At 38.4% G+C, this 17,101-nt stretch overlaps 1 protein-coding gene across 3 annotated transcripts in view; it reads right to left on the bottom strand.

Annotated features, from left to right (window-relative positions):
- The window catches only part of ZC4H2 (zinc finger C4H2-type containing), a 75,939-nt gene that overhangs the window by 5,070 nt on the left and 53,768 nt on the right, over positions 1-17,101 (bottom strand). The window contains exon 5 of one of the 3 annotated variants that reach the window (XM_055563241.1): positions 9,507-16,698. The exons of the other annotated variants lie outside the window; for them this stretch is intronic. Within the exon in view, the coding sequence (XP_055419216.1) occupies positions 16,678-16,698 (21 nt within the window). The 3' untranslated portion in view covers positions 9,507-16,677. Of the gene's footprint in view, positions 1-9,506; positions 16,699-17,101 lie in introns of those variants that run through there. 3 annotated transcript variants of the gene reach the window in all.

Raw genomic sequence — 17,101 nt, 5'->3', positions numbered from 1 at the left:
TTGGTATGTCTTCCTTGGAGAAATGCCTATTTAGGTTTTTTGCTCACTTTTTGATTGGGTTGTTTGTTTTTTCTGGCATTCAGTTCTATGAGCTGCTTGTATATTTTGGAAATTAATATTTTTTCAGTTGCTTCATTTGCTATTATTTTCTCCGATTCTGAGGTCTGTCTTTTCACCTTGCTTATAGTTTTCTTTGCTGTGAAAAGATTTTAAGTTTAATCAGGTATCACTTGTTTACTTTTATTTTTTCTTTCTGTTACTCTAAGAGGTGGTTTTTAGAGTAATAGAACCTCTTGAGAAACCTGTATGCAGGTCAGGAAGCAACAGTTAGAACTGGACATGGAACAACAGACTGGTTCCAAATAGGAAAAAGAGTATGTCAAGGCTGTATATTGTCACCCTGCTTATTTAACTTATATGCAGAGTATATCATGAGAAACGCTGGGATGGAGGAAGCACAAGCTGGAATCAAGATTGCCAGAAGAAACATCAATAAGCTCAGATATGCAGATGACACCACCCTTATGGCAGAAATTGAAGAAGAACTAAAGAGCCTCTTGATGAAATGAAAGAGGAGAGTGAAAAAGTTGGCCTAAAGCTCAATATTCAGAAAACTAAGATCATGGCATCCTTTCCCATCACGTCATGGGAAATAGATGGGGAAACAGTGGCTGACTTTATTTTTGTGGGCTCCAAAATCAGTTCAGATGGTGATTGCAACCATGAAATTAAAAGATGCTTGTTCCTTGGAAGGAAAGTTATGATCAATCTAGACAGCATATTAAAAAGCAGAGACATTACTTTGCCAACAAAGGTCCGTCTAGTAAAGGCTATGGTTTTTCCAGTAGTCATACCTGGATGTGAGAGTTGGGCTATAAAGAAAACTGAGCGTTGAGTAATTGATGCTTTTGAACTATGGTGTTGGAGAAGACTCTTGAGAGACCCTTGGACTGCAAGGAGATCCAACCAGCCCATCCTAAAGGAGATCAGTCCTGGGTGTTCATTGGAGGGACTGATGTTGAAGCTGAAACCCTAACACTTTGGCCACCTGATGCGGAGAGCTGACTCATTTGGAAAGACCCTGATGCTGAGAAAGATTGAGGGTAGGAGGAGAAGGGGATGACAGAGGATGAGATGGTTTGATGGCATCACCGACACAATGGACATGGGTTTGGGTGTTCTCTGGGTGTTGGTGATGGACAGGGTGTCCTGGCATGTTGCAATTCATGGGGTCACAAAGAGTCAAAAACGACTGAGCGACTGAACTGAACTGAACTGAGGAGGTGGTTCATAGAGGATCTTGCCTTGATTTATGTTATCGAGTGTTCTGCCTATATTTTCCTCTAGGAGTTTTATAGTTTCTTGTCTTACATTTAAGTCTTTAATCCATTTTGAGTTTATCTTTGTGTATGGTGTTAGGAAGTGTTCTTCTTTTTTTAATTTAAATTTATTTATTTTAATTGGAGGCTAATTACTTTGCAATATTGTATTGGTTCTGCCACACATCAACATGAATCTGCCACAGGTGTACACATGTTCCCAATCCTGAACACCCCTCCCACCTCCCTCCCCACACCATCCCTCTGGGTCATCCCAGTACACCAGCCCCAAGCATCCTGTATCATTCTTTTACATGTAGCTGTCCAGTTTTCCAAGCACCATTTATTGAAGGGGTATTTTTGCCCCATTGTGTTTTCTTGCCTCCTTTGTCAAAAATAAGGTACCCATAGGTGCATGGGTTTATTTCTGGGCTTTCAATCTTATTCCATTGGTCTATATTTCTGTTTTTGTGCCAGTAGCATACTGTCTTGATGACCATATCTTTGTAGTATAATCTGAAGTCAGGAAGGTTGATTCCCCCAGCTCCATTCTTCTTTCTTAAGACTAATTTGGCTATTCAGGGTCTTTTGTGTTTCCATATGAATTGTGAAATATTTTGTTCTAGTTCTGTGAAAAATGCTATTGGTCATTTGAGAGGGGAAACACTGAATCTGTAGATTGCATTTGGTCGTATAGTCATTTTCACAATATTGATTCTTCCTACCCAGGAAAATGGAATATCTCTCTGTTTATGTCATCTTTGATTTCTTTAGTTAGTGTCTTATAATTTTCTGCATACAGTTTTTTTGTCTCCTTAGATAAGTTTATTCCTAGATATTTAACTCTTTTTGTTGCAATGGTGAATGGGATTGATTCCTTAGTTTCTCTTTCTGATTTTCCATTGTTAGTATATAGAAATGCAAGTGATTTCTGTGTATTGATTTCATATCCTGCAACTTTGCTAAATTCAGTGATTAGCTCTAGTAATTTTCTGATATTATCTTTAGGGTTTCTATGTACAGTATCATGTCATCTGCATACAGTGAGAGCTTTATTTCTTCTTTTCTGATCTGGATTCCTTTTATTTCTTTTTCTTCTCTGATTGCTGTAGCTAGGTCTTCCAGAACTATGTTGACCAATAATGTTGGAGTGGACACTCTTGTCTTGTCCCTGATCTTAGGGGGAATGCTTTCAGTTATTCACCATTGAGAATAATGTTTGCTGTAGGCTTATCATAAATGGCCTTTACTGTGTTGAGGTAGGTTCCTTCTATGCCCAGCTTTTGAGGAGTTTTAATAACAAATGGGTGCTGAATTTTGTCAAAGGCTTTTTATTCATCTATTGAGATTATCATATGGTTTTTATCTTTCAATTTGTTAATATAGTATATCACACTGTTTGATTACATATATTGAAGAATCCTTGCATTCCAGGAATAAACCCAACTTGATCATGGTGTTTGAAATTTTGATGTGCTGCTGAATTCTGTTTGCTAAAATTTTGTTGAGGATTTTTGCATCTATGTTCATCAGTGATATTGGCCTGTAGTTTTCTCTTTCTGTGGGATCTTTGTCTGGTTTTGGTATCAGGTTGATGATGGCCTCATACAATTAGTTCGGAAGTGTTCCTTCCTCTGCAATTTTTTGAAAGACCTTTAGAAAGATAGGCATTAGCTCTTCTCTAAATGTTTGATAGAAGTCTCTTGTGAAGCCATCTGGTCCTGAGCTTTCGTTTTCTGGGAGATTTTTTTTTTTTTATCACAGCTTCATTTTCAGTGCTTGTAATTGGGTTACTCATAATTTCTATTTCTTTCTGGTTCAGGCTTGGAAGATTGAACTTTTGTAAGAATCTGTGCATTTCTCCCAGGTTATCCATTTTATTGCCATATAGTTGTTCATAGTAGTTAGTCTGTTATAATTCTTTGTATTTCTGCATGGTTTGTTGTAACTTCTGCTTTTTCAATTCTAATTTTGTTGATTTGATTATTTTCTCTTTTTTCTTGATGAATCTGGCTAAAGGCTTGTCAATTTTGTTTTTCTTTTCAAAGAACCAGCTTTTAGTTTTATTAATCCTTATTATTGCTTTTCATTTCTTTTTCATTTATTTCTGCTTGGATCTTTATGATTTCTTTCCTTCTAATAATTTTTTTTCTTCTTTTTCCAGTTGTTTTAGATGTAAAGTTACGTTGTCTATTCAATGTTTTTTTGTTTTGTTTTGTTTTTTGTTTGTTTGTTTCTTGAGGTAGGATTGTATTGCTATAAACTTTACTCTTAGAACTTCTTTTGCTTCATCCCATGGGTTTTGAATTGTGTGTTTGCATTGTCATTTGCTTCTAGAAAATTTTTTGATTTCCCTTTTGATTTCTTCAGTAAACTGTTGGTTATTTAGAAATGTATTGTTTAATCTCCATGTGTTTGTGTTTCTTACAGTTTTTTTTTTTTTTTCTTGTAATTGATATCCACTCTCATAGCATTGTGGTCAGAGAAGATGCTTGATATGATTTCAATTTTCTTATTTACTGAGGCTTGATTTGTGACTCAAGATGTGGTCTATCCTGGGGAATGTTCCATGTGCACTTGAGAAGTAGTATTCTTTTGCATTTGGATGGAATGTCCTGAAGATATCAATGAGATCTATCTCATTTAATGTATCATATAAGACTTGAGCTTCCTTATTAATTTTCTTTTTTCATGATCTGCCCATTGGTGTGATTGGGGTGTTAAAGTCTCCTACTATTATTGTGTCACTGTAAATTTCTTTTATGTCTGTTAGTGTTTAATTTTTTATGTATTGGGGTGCTCCTATTTTGGATGCATGCTGCTGCTGCTGTTGCTAAGTTGTTTCAGTCGTGTCAGACTCTGTGCAACCCCATAGATGGCAGCCCACCAGGCTCCCCCATCCCTGGGATTCTCCAGGCAAAGAACACTGGAGTGGGTTGCCATTTCCTTCTTCAATGCATGAAAATGAAAAGTGAAAGTGAAGTCACTCAGTCGTGTCCAATTCTTTGCGACCCCATGGACTGCAGCCTACCAGGCTCCTCTGTCCATGGATTTTCCAGGCAACAGTACTGGAATGGGGTGCCATCGCCTTCTAGGTTTGGATGCATAGATATTTACAATTGTTTTGTCTTCCTTTTGGATTGATCCCTTGATCATTATGTAGTGTTTTTCCTTAATTCTTGTAATCTTTATTTTGAGGTCTATTTTGTCTGATATGAGGATTGCTATTCCAGCTTTCTTTTGCTTCCCATTTGCATAAAATATATTTTCCCATCATCTCACTTTCATTCTATATGTGTCTTTAGGTCTCAAGTGGGTTTTTTGTAGACAGTATATATATGGGTCTTGTTTTTTTTTTTTTTTGTTTTTTTTTTTTAATCCATTCAGTCAGTCTGTGTCTTTGGTTAAAGAATTTAATCTATTTACATTTGAAGTAATTATTGATATATATGTTCCCATTGCCATTTTCTTAATTGTTTGGGGTCGATTTTGTAGATGTTTCTACTTCCCGTGTATTTCTTGGCTATATAATTCCCTTTAACATTTCTTGTAAACCTGGTTTGGTGGTACTGAATTCTCATAACTTTTGCTTGTCTGAAAACTTTTTTATTTCTCCATCAATTTAAAAAATTAATTAATTAATTTTAATTGGAGGATAATTATTTTAAAACATTGTAGTGGTTTTTGCCATACATTGACATGAATCAGCCATGGGTGTATATTTGTTCCCCATCCTAAGCTCCCTCCCACTTCTCTCCCCATCCCATCCCTCAGGCTCATCCCAGTGCACCAGCCCTGAGCACCCTGTCTCATGCATCGAACCTGGACTGGATATCAATTTCACATATGATAATATACATGTTTCAGTGCTATTCTCTCAAATCATCCCACCCTCGCCTTCTCCCACAGAGTCCAAAATACTGTTCTTTACATCTGAGTCTCTTTTGCTGTCTTGCATATAGGGTCATCATTACCATCTTTCTAAATTCCATATATATGCATTAATATACTGTATTGGTGTTTTTCTTTCAGACTTACTTCACTATATATGTCAGACTTCCCTGGTGGCTCAGATGGTAAAAGCATCTGCCAACAATGCAGGAGACCTGGGTTCGATCCCTGGGCTTGGAAGACCCCCCTGGAGAAGGAAACGGCAACCCACTTAAGTATTCTTGTCTGGAAAATCCCATGGACAGAGGAGCCTGGTAGGCTACAGTCCATGGGGTCACAAAGAGTCTGATATGACTGGGCGACTTCACTCACTATGTATAATAGGCTCCAGTTTCATCCAACTCATTAGAATTGATTCAAATGCATTATTTTTTAATAGCTGAGTAATATTCCATTACTGGTGAGCTGGCGTCTTGCTCTCCACCACCGTGCTCCTTCAACTGAGCCTCCCCCGAGCCCCCAGCCCCGGGATCGCAACCCCCTAAGGAGGTAGCATAGGTGAGGGGGCCGGGGTTGTGGAGCCCTAAGCCCCCGGCTGCCTGATGGAGACCAAGTTGGAACTGCTGCCGCCCCAGATGGCTATAGCAAAGGCAAGCAGTCGCTGCACGGGTGCAGGAGGGCTGAGAGGACCTACTCCACGTTCAAGGTCAGGAGGGGCGGGTGTCAGGAGATACCCTTCATCCAAGATAAGGAGCAGCAGCTGTGCTTTGCTGGAGCAGCCGTGAAGAGATATCCCATGTTCAAGGTAAGAGGAACCCAAGTAAGACAGTAGGTGTTGAAAGAGGCATCAGAGGGCAGACACTAAATTATAATCACAGAAAACTAGTCAATCTGGTCACACGGACCACAGCCTTGTCTAACTCAGTGAAACTAAGCCATGCCGTGTGGGGCCACCCAAGATGGGAGGGTCATGGTGGAGAGGTCTGAAAGAATGTGGTCACTGGAGAAGGGAATGGCAAAGCACTTCAGTATACTTGCCTGACAACCCCATGAACAGTATGAAAAGGCAAAATGATAGGATACTGAAAGAGGAACTCCCCAGGTCGGTAGGTGCCCAATATGCTACTGGAGATCAGTGGAGAAATAACTCCAGAAAGAATGAAGGGATGGAGCCAAAGCAAAAACAGTACCCTGTTGTGGATGTATTTGGTGATAGAAGTAAGGTCTGATGCTGTAAAGAGCAATATTGCATAGGAACCTGAAATGTTAGGTCAATGAATCAAGGCAAACTGGAAGTAGTCAAACAGGAGATGGAAAGAATGAACGTCGACATTCTAGGAATCAGCAAACTAAAATGGACTTGAATGGGTGAATTTAACTCAGATGACCATTATATCTACTACTGCAGGCAGGAATCCCTTAGAAGAAATGGAGTAGCCACCGTGGTCAACAAAAGAGTCTGAAATGCAGTACTTGGATGCAATCTCAAAAACGACAGAATGATCTCTGTTTGTTTCCAAGGCAAACCATTCAATATCACAGTAATCGAAGTTTATGCTCCAACCAGTAACACTGAAGAAGCTGAAGTTGAACGGCTCTATGAAGACCTACAAGACCTTTTAGAACTAACACCCAAAAAAGATGTCCTTTTCATTATAGCAGACTGGAATGCAAAAGTAGGAAGTTATGAAACACCTGGAGTAATAGGCCAATTTGGCCTTGGAATACGGAATGAAGCAGGGCAAAGGCTAATAGAGTTTTGCCAAGAGAATGCACTGGTCATAGCAAACACCCTCTTCCAACAACACAAAAGAAGACTTTACACATGTAAATCACCAGATGGTCAACACTGAAGTCAGACTGATTATATTCTTTGTAGCCAAGATGGAGAAGCTCTATACAGTCAGCAAAAATAAGACTGGGAGCTGACTGTGGCTCAGATCATGAGCTCCTTATTGCCAAATTCAGACTGAAATTGAAGAAAGTAGGGAAAACCACTAGACCATTCAGGTATGACCTAAATCAAATCCCTTATGATTATACAGTGGAAGTGAGAAATAGATTTAAGGGACTAGATCTGATAGACAGAGTGCCTGATGAACTATGCAGAGGTTCGTGATATTGTACAGGAGACAGAGATCAAGACCATCCACAGGGAAAAGAAATGCAAAAAAGCAAAATGGCTGTCTGGGGAGGCCTTAAAAATAGCTGTGAAAAGAAGAGCAGTGAAAAGCAAAGGAGAAAAGGAGAGATATAAGCATCTGAATGCAGAGTTCCAAAGAATAGCAAGAAGAGATAAGAAAGCCTTCCTCAGCGATCAATGCAAAGAAATAGAGGAAAACAACAGAATGGGAAAGACTAGAGATCTCTTCAAGAAAATAAGAGACACTAAGGGAATATTTCATGCAAAGATAGGATCGGTAAAGGACAGAAATAGTATGAACCTAACAGAAGCAGAAGATATTAAGAAGAAGTGGCAAGAATACACAGAAGAACAGTACAAAAAAGAGCTTCACAACCCAGATAATCACGATGGTGTGATCACTCACCTAGAGCCAGACATCCTGGAATGTGATGTCAAGTGGGCATTAGAAAGCATCACTACGAACAAAGCTAGTGGAGGTGATGGAATTCCAGTTGAGCTATTTCAAATCTTGGAATATGATGCTGTGAAAGTGCTGCACTCAATATGCCAGCAAATTTGGAGAACTCAGCAGTGGTCACAGGACTGGAAAAGGTCAGTTTTAATTCCAGTCCCAAAGAAAGGCAATGCCAAAGAATGCTCAAACTACCGCACAATTGCACTCATCTCACACGCTAGTAAAGTAATGCTCAAAATTCTCCAAGCCAGGCTTCAGCAATTCATGAACTGTTAACTTCCGAATGTTCAAGCTGGTTTAAGAAAAACAGAAGAATCAGAGATCAAATTGCCAACATCCGCTGGATTATGGAAAAAGGAACAGAGTTCCAGAAAAACATCTATTTCTGCTTTATTGACTATGCCAAAGGTTTGATTGTGTGGATCACAATAAACTGTGGAGAGTTCTGAAAGACATGGGAATACCAGACCAGCTGACCTGCCTCTTGAGAAACCTGTATCAGGTCAGGAAGCAACAGTTAGAACTGGACATGGAACAACACACTGGTTCCAAATAGGAAAAAGAATATGTCAAGGCTGTATATTGTCACCCTGCTTATTTAACTTCTATGCAGAGTACATCATGAGAAACGCTGGGGTGGAAGAAGCACAAGCTGGAATCAAGATTGCCAGGAGAAAGATCAATGACCTCAGGTATGCAGATGTCACCACCCTTATGGCAGAAAGTGAAGAGGAACTAAAAAGCCTCTTGATGAAAGTGAAAGAGGAAAGTGAAAAAGTTGGCTTAAAACTCAATTTTCAGAAAACTAACATCATGGAATCTGGTCCCATCACTTCATGGGAAATAGATGGAGAAACAATGGAAACCATGTCAGACTTTATTTTGGGGGGCTCCAAAATCAGTGCAGATGGTGATTGCAGCCATGAAATTAAAAGATGCTTACTCTTCGGAAGGAATGTTATGACCAACCTAGATAGCATATTGAAAAGCTGAGATATTACTTTGCCAATCAAGGTCCATCTGGTCAAGGCTATGGTTTTTCCAGTGGTCATGTATGGATGTGAGAGTTGGACTGTGAAGAAACCTGAGCACTGAGGAATTGATGCTTCTGAACTGTGGTGTTGGAGAAGATTCTTAAGAGTCCCTTGGACCACAAGGAGATCCAACCAGTTCCTTCTAAAGGAGATCAGTCCTGGGTGTTCTTTGGAAGGACTGATGGTAAAGCTGAAACTCCAATACTTTGGCCACCTCATGGAAAGAGGTGACTCATTGGAAGACTCTGATTCTGGGAGGGATTAGGGGCAAGAGGAGAAGGGGACAACAGAAGATAAGATGGCTGGATGTCATCACTGACTTGATGGACATGAGTTTGGGTGAACTCCGGGAGTTGGTGATGGACAAGGAGTCCTGGTGGGCTGCTGTCTATGGGGTCACACAGATTCGGACACAACTGATGTGTCTTAGCAGCAGCAGCAGCAGCCAGTGAACTTCCAGCCAGGTTGCTTCCATGTCCCGACTGTTGCAAACAGTGCTGTGATGAACATTGGGGAACACGTGCCTCTTTTAATTCTCATTTCCCCCAATGTGTATTCCCAGCAGTGGGATTGCTGGGTAGTATGGCAGTTCTACTTCTAGTTTTTTAAGGAATCTCCACACTGTTCTTCATAGTGGCTGTACTAGTTTGCATTCCCATCAATAGTGTAAGAGGGTTCCCTTTTCTCCACACCCTCTCCAGTATTTATTTTTTGTAGACTTTTTGATAGCAGCCGTTCTGTCTAGCCTGAGATGGTACCTCATTGAGGTTTTGATTTGCATTTCTCTAATAATGAGTGATGTTGAGCATCTTTTCATGTGTTGTTTGCCATCTGTATGTCTTCTTTGGAGAAATGTCTATTTAGTTCTTTGGCCCATTTTTGATTGGATCATGTATTTTTGTGGAATTGAGCTTCAGGAGTTTCTTGTATTTTTTTTGAGATTAATTTGTCAGTTGCTTCATTTGCTATTCTGAAGGCTGTCTTTTCACCTTGCATATATTTTCCTTCATTGTGCAAAAGTTTTTAAGTTTAATTAGGTCTCATTTGTATATTTTTGCTTTTATTTCCATTACTCTGGGAGGTTGGTCATAGAGGATCCTGCTGTGGCTTATGTCAGAGAGTGTTTTGCCTATGTTTTCCTCTAGGAGTTTTATAGTTTCTGGTCTTACATTTAGATCTTTAATCCGTTTTGAGTTTATTTTTGTATATGGTGTTAGAAAGTGTTCTATTTTCATTCTTTTACAAGTGGTTGACCACTTTTCCCAGCACCACTTGTTAAAGAGATTGCCATTTCTCCATTTTGTATTCTTGCCTCCTTTGTTGAAGATAAGTTGTCCATAGGTGTGTGGATTTATCTCTGGGCTTTCTATTTTGTTTCATTGATCTATATTTCTGTCTTTGTGCCAGTACCATACTGTCTTGATGACTGCAGATTTGTAGGATAGTCTGAAGTCCGACAAGTTGATTCCTCCAGTTCCATTCTTGTCTGTCAAGATTGCTTTGGCCATTTGAGGTTTTTTGTATTTCCATACAAATTGTGAAATTGCTTGTTCTAGTTCTCTGAAAAATATCGTTGGTAGCTTGACAGAGATTCCACTGAATCTATAGATTGCTTTGGGTAGTATACTCATTTTCACTATATTGATTCTTTCAATCTATGAACATGGTATATTTCTCCATCTATTAGTGTCCTCTTTGATTTATTTCAGCAGTGTTTATAGTTTTCTATATATAGGTCTTTTTTTTTTCTTTAGGTAGATTTATTCCTAGGTATTTTATTCTTTTCGTTGCAATGACGAATGGAATTGTTTCCTTAATTTTTTTGTGTTATCTCTTTGTTAGTATATAGGAATGCAAGGGATTTATGTGTGTTGATTTTACATCCTGCACCTTTACTATATTCATTAATTAGCTCTAGTAATTCTCTGGTGGAGTCTTTAGGGGTTTCTATATAGAGGATCATGTCATCTGCAAAGAGTGAGAGTTTTACTTCTTCTTTTCCAGTCTGGATTCCTTTTATTTCTTTTTCTTCTCTGATTCCTGTGGCTAAAACTTCCAAAACTATGTTGAATAGTAGTGCTGAGAGTGAGTGCCCTTATCTTGTTTCTGACTTTAGGGGAAATGCTTTTAACTTTTCACCATTGAGGATAATGTTTGCTGTGGATTTATCATATATGGCTTTTATTATGTTGAGGTATGTTCCTTCTATTCCTGCTTTCTGGAAGGTTTTTTTCCTTTTATCATAAATGGATATTGAATTGTGCCAAAGGCTTTCTCTGCATTTATTGAGATAATCATATGGTTTTTATTCATTCAATTTGTTAATGTGGTGTATCACTTTGATTGATTTGTGAATATTGAAGAATCCTTGCATCCCTGGGATGAAACCCATTTGGTCATGATGTATGATCTTTTTCATATGTTGTTGGATACTGTTTGCTAGACTTTTGTTAAGGATTTTTGCATCTATGTTCATCAGTGATATTGGCCTGTAGTTTTCTTTTTTTGTGGTATCTTTGTCTGGTTTTGGTATTAGGGTGATGGTGGCCTCATAGAATGAGTTTGGAAGTTTACCTTTCTCTGCAATTTTCTGGAAGACTTTGAGTTGGATAGGTGTTAGCTCTTCTCTCAATTTTTGGTAGAATTCAGCTGTGAAGCCATCTGGTCCTGGGCTTTTGTTTGTTGGAAGATTTCTAGTTACAGTTTTAATTTCCATGCTTGTGATGTCTCTGTTAAAATTTTCTATTTCTTTCTGGTTCAGTTTTGGAAAGTTATACTTTTCTAAGAATTTGTCCATTTCTTCTAAATTGTCCATTTTATTGGCATATAGTTGCTGATAGTAGTCTCTTATGATCTGTTGCATTTCTATGCTGCTGTTGTGATTTCTCCATTTTTATTTCTAATTTTGTTGCTTTGATTCTTTTTCCTTTTTTTTTCTTGATGAGTCTGGCTAATGGTTTGTCAATTTTATTTATCTTCTTAAAGAACCAGCTTTTACCTTTGCTGATTTTTGCTATGGTCTCCTTTATTTCTTTTTCATTTATTTCTGCCCTCATTTTTATTATTTCTTTCCTTCTAGTAACCCTGGGGTTCTTCATTTCTTCTTTTTCTACTTGATTTAGGTGTAGAGTTAGGTTATTTACATGATTTTTATCTTGTTCCTTGAGGTAAGCTTGTATTGCTATGAATTGTTATGAATCTTCCCCTTAGCACTGCTTTTACTGAATCCCATAGGTTTTGGATTGTCGTGTTTTCATTCATTTCTATGCATATTTTGATTTATTTTTTTAATTTCTTCTGTGATTTGTTGGTTATTCAGAAGCATGTTGTTTAGCCTCCATATGTTTGTAAATAGTTTTTTTTTTTTTCCCTGTAGTTGACATCTAATCTTACCACATTGTGATCAGAAGAGGCTGGAAATGATTTTTTTTTTTTTTTCAATTTATGAAGACTAGATTTATGGCCCAGGATGTGATCTATCCTGAAGAATGTTGCGTTTGCACACGAAAAAAAGTTGAAATCCATTGTTTTTGGGCTGAAATTTCCTATAGATATCAATTAGGTCTAAGTGGTTCATTGTATCATTTACAGTTTGTGTTTCCTTGCTAATTTTCTGTTTAGTTGATCTATCCGTATGTGTGAGTGGGGTATTAAAGTCTTCCACTACTATTGTGTTAATGTTATTTTCCCCTTTCATATTTGTTAGCATTTGCCTTACATATTGCAGTGCTCCTATTTTGGGTGCATATATATTCATAATTGTTATATCTTCTTAGAGTGATCCTTTGATCATCATGTAGTGTCTTTCTTTGTCTCTTTTCACAGCCTTTATTTCAAAGTCTATTTTATCTGATATGAGTATTGCTACTCCTGCTTTCTTTTGGTCTCCATTTGTGTGAAACATCTTTTCCCAGCCCTTCTTTCAGTCTGTATGTGTCCCTAGGTTTGAGGTCAATCTCTTGTAGACAGCATATATAGGGGTCTTGTTTTTGTATCCATTCAGCCAGTCCTTGTCTTTTGGTTGGGGCATTCAACCCATTTACATTTAAGGTAATTATTGATAAGTATGATCCCATTGCCATTTACTTTGTTGTTTAGGGTTCGAGTTTATACACCTTTCCTGTGTTTCCTGTCTAGAGAAGATCCTTTAGCATTTGTTGAAGAGCTGGTTTGGTGGTGCTGAGTTTTCTCAGCTTTTGCTTTTCTGTAAAGCTTTTGATTTCTCCTTCATATTTGAATGAGATCCTTGCTGGATACAGTAATCTGGGTTGTAGGTTTTCCTCTTTCATCACTTTAAGTATGTCCTGCCATTCCCTTCTAGCCTGAAGAGTTTCTATTGAAAGATCAGCTGTTATCCTTATGGGAATCCTCTGGTGTGTTATTTGTTTCTTTTCCCTTGCTGCTTTTAATAGTTGCTTTTTGTGTTTCATCTTTTTAAATTTTATTAATAAGTTTCTTAGGGTGTTTTGCCCTGGGTTTATCCTGTTTGGGACTCTCTGGGTTTCTTGGGCTTGGGTGGCTTCTTGCTTCTCCATTCTAGGGAAGTTTTCAACTATTATCTCCTCAAGTATTTTCTCATGGCCTTTCTTTTTGTCTTCTCCTGGGACTCCTATGATTCGAATTTTGGGACGTTTAACATTGTCCCAGAAATCTCTGAGGTTGTCTTCATTTCTTTTGATTCTTTTTTCCTCTGTGCTTCCTTTATTTCCAGCATTCTATCTTCCACCTCACTTATCCTATCTTCTGCCTCATTTATTCTACTGTTGGTTCCTTGCAGAGTGCTTTTGATTTCAGTTTATTGTGTTATTCATTATTTATTGACTCTTTTATTTCTTCTAGGTCCTTATTAAACATTTCTTGCATCTTCTAAATCCTTGTTTCCAGGCTATTTATCTGTAACTGCATTTTGTTTTGAAGATTTTGGATCATTTTTACTATCATTATTCTGAATTCTTTTTCAGGTAGACTCCCTATCTCCTCCTCTTTTGTTTCGTTTGTTGGGCATTTGTCATGTTTCTTTACCTGATGAATATTTCTCTGTCTTTTCATCTTGTTTAGATTGCTGTGTTTGGGGTGGCCTTTCTGTATGCTGGAAATCTGTGGTTCCTCTTGTGGAGGTTGCTTCCTGTAAGTGGGGTTGGATGAGTGGCTTGCCAAGTTTTCCTGGTTAGGGGAGCCTGCATTGATGTTCTGGTTGGTGGAGCTGAATCTATTCTCTATGGAGTGCAGTGAAGTGTCCACTAGTGAGTTTTTATGTCTATGGGTTTGGTGTGTCTTTTAGCTGCCTGTATTTTAATGTTGAGTGTTATGTTCCTGGACTCTTGGAGAATTAGCTTGGTATGTCTTGCTCTGAAACTTGTTGGCTCTTGGGTGTAGCCTGGTTCCAGTGTAAGTATGAGGCTTTTGGATTAGCTCTTGTTGATTGATATTCCCTGGAGTCAGGAGTTTTCTGGTGTTCTCAAGTTTTGGATTTAAGCTTCCTGGCTCTGGCTTTCAGTCTTATTCTTAGAGTAGCCGCTGGACTTCTCCATCCATACAGCACTGATGATAAAACATCTCCTTTTGAAGAGAATGGGCTGCCTTTCTGGGTGCCTGTTGTCCTTTGCCAGCATTCAGAAGTGGTTTTGTGGAATTTGCTCTGGGTTCATATGATCTTTTGATGATTTTGTCAGGGAGAAAGTGATCTTCCCATCCTATTCCTCTGCCATCTTAGGACTGCCCCTGGATGGGATCCATAGCACAATGGAGATGACAAAGGGAAGATTACTGAACTTGAAAATAGAGCAATAGAGACTATATAATCCAACCTTTGGGGCTTCCTTGGTAGCTCAGCTGGAAAAATCCGCCTGAAATGCTGGAGACCCTGGTTCGATTCCTGGGTCAGGAAGATCTGCCGGAAAAGGGATAGGCTAACCAATCCAGTATTCTTGGGCTTCCCTGGTGGCTCAACTGGTAAAGAATATGCCTGTAATGAGGGAGATCTGCCTGGGAGGGAGAAGATCAGCTCTTCCCAGCCACGCCCACTGGTGCTGCAGCCTGGAGCCTCTCCATCAATTTTGAATGAGATTCTTGCTGGGTACTATAATCTTGGTATATATTTTTCTGTTTCAATACTTTAAATATATCCTGCCATTCCCTTCTGGCCTGCAGAGTTTCACTTGAAAGACCAGCTATTAAGCATATGGGGTTTCCCTTGTATGTTACTTGTTGCTTCTTCCTTGCTGCATTTAATATTCTTTCTCTGTGTTTAGTCTTTGTCAGTTTGATTAGTATGCGTCTTGGCATATATCTCCTTGGGTTTATCCTGTATGGGACTCTTTGTGCCTCTTAGATTTGATTGACTATTTTCTTTTCTATGTTGGGGAAATTTTCAACTATAATCTCTTCAAAAATTTTCGCATACCCTTTCTTCTTCTGGGATCCTTATAATTCAAATTTGGTGCATTTGATATTGTCCCAGAAATCTCTGAGACTATCCTCAGTTCTTTTCATTCTTTTTAACTTTATTCTGCTTTTCAGAGGTTATCTCCACCATTTTGTCTTTGAGCTCACTGATTCGCTTTTCTGCTTCAGATATTCTGCTATTAATTTCTTCTATTTTTAATTTCAGTAGTAGTGTTGTATGTCTCTGTGTGTTTATTCTTTAATTCTTCTAGGTCTTTATTAATTGATTCTTGCATTTTCTCCATTCTGTTTTCAAGGTTTTTGATCATCTTTACTACCATTATTCTGAATTATTTTTCAGGTAATTTGCCTATTTCCTCTTCATTTATTTGGACTTCTGTGTTTCTAGTTTGTTCCTTCATTGTGTACTATTTCTCTGTCTTTTCATTATTTTTTTTTAACTTATTGTGTTTGAGGTCTCCTTTCTTTCTCCTTTTCTTTGAATTCTTTCTTCCTTTTTGTGTCTGTCCTCCTAAAGTTTGTCCAGTGGTTTGTGTAAGCTTCATATAGGGTGATATTGGTGCTGAATTTTTGTTTGTATTTTTTTTTCCTGTGATGGACAAGGCTGAGTGAGGTGGTAATCCTGTCTGCTGATGATTGGGTTTGTATTTTTGTTTTGTTTGTTATTTAGATGAGGCATCCTGCACAGGGTGCTACTGCTGGTTGAGTAATGCTTGGTCTTGTATTCAAGCGGTTTCCTTTGTGTGAGTTCTCACTATTTGATACTCCCTCGTGTTAGTTCTCTGGTAGTCTAGGGTCTTGGATTCAGTGCTCCCACTCCAAAAGCTCAGCTCTTGATCTCTCCCTAAAGACCAGCCTAGGTCTAATCTACCAAGAGGGATTTCACCCAAAATGAAAGGGCCTTTACTTGAGTTCCAAAAGCCAGTGTGCAAGAACACAGTGGAGATCTCTGACTCAGTGGAACCTTGGTATTGCCTGCCATGTGGACAGGCCTCCTTGGATTGCAACAGATGATTAGAAGGTCTGTCTTTGGCAGTGGTCAGCAGAACCCTTGTAGAATTTTTAATGACGGTCACTCTGGCCAGTATGTGGTGATGCCTCATTGTAGTTTTTATTTGCATTTCTCTAATAATTAGCGATGCTGAGCATCTTTTCATGTGCCTATTGGCCTATGTGCCTATTGGTATATTTTCTTTGGAGAAATGTCTATTGAGGTCTTCTGCCCATTTCTTGATGGGATTGCTTGTTGTTTTGTTATTGATTTTATGAGCTATTTTCATATTTTGGGTATTAAGCCTTTGTCCCATCATTTGCAGATATTTCCTTCCAGTTCACATTGTGGCTTTTCATTTTTGTTTGTGGTTTCCTTTGTGGTACAAAAGCTTATAAGTTTGATTAGGTCCCATTTGTTTATTTTTGCTTTTACTTTTATTGCCTTCGGAGACTGACCTAAGAAAACAATGGCATGACTTATGTCAGAGAATTTTTTGCCTATCTTCTCATCTAGCAGTTGTATGGTATCATGCCTTATATCTAAGTCTTTAAGCCATTTTGAGTTTACTTTTGTGTGTGGTGTGAGGGAGTATTCTAATTTCATTTTTTAACATATAGCTGTCCAGCTTTCCCAGCACCACTTGCTGAAGAGACTGTCTTTTCTCCATTGTGTAGTCTTGTCTCCTTGTTGAAGACATTGAACGTAGGTATGAGGGTTTACTTCTGGGCTCTCTATTCTGTTTAATTGAGTATAAATACTGTTCCATTACATAGTATACTATTTGACTATTTACTATTGATCAAGGTCCAGATTCTGTGCCTTAATGTTGACAAGGCACAAATGTTTTTTTGCCCAGTA

Source organism: Bubalus kerabau, chromosome X (genome assembly GCF_029407905.1).
Source record: "Bubalus kerabau isolate K-KA32 ecotype Philippines breed swamp buffalo chromosome X, PCC_UOA_SB_1v2, whole genome shotgun sequence".
Classification (NCBI taxonomy): Eukaryota; Metazoa; Chordata; class Mammalia; order Artiodactyla; family Bovidae; genus Bubalus; species Bubalus kerabau.
The sequence above is the reverse complement of the archived record's forward strand: the minus strand, read 5'-3'. Positions and strand labels throughout refer to the sequence as shown.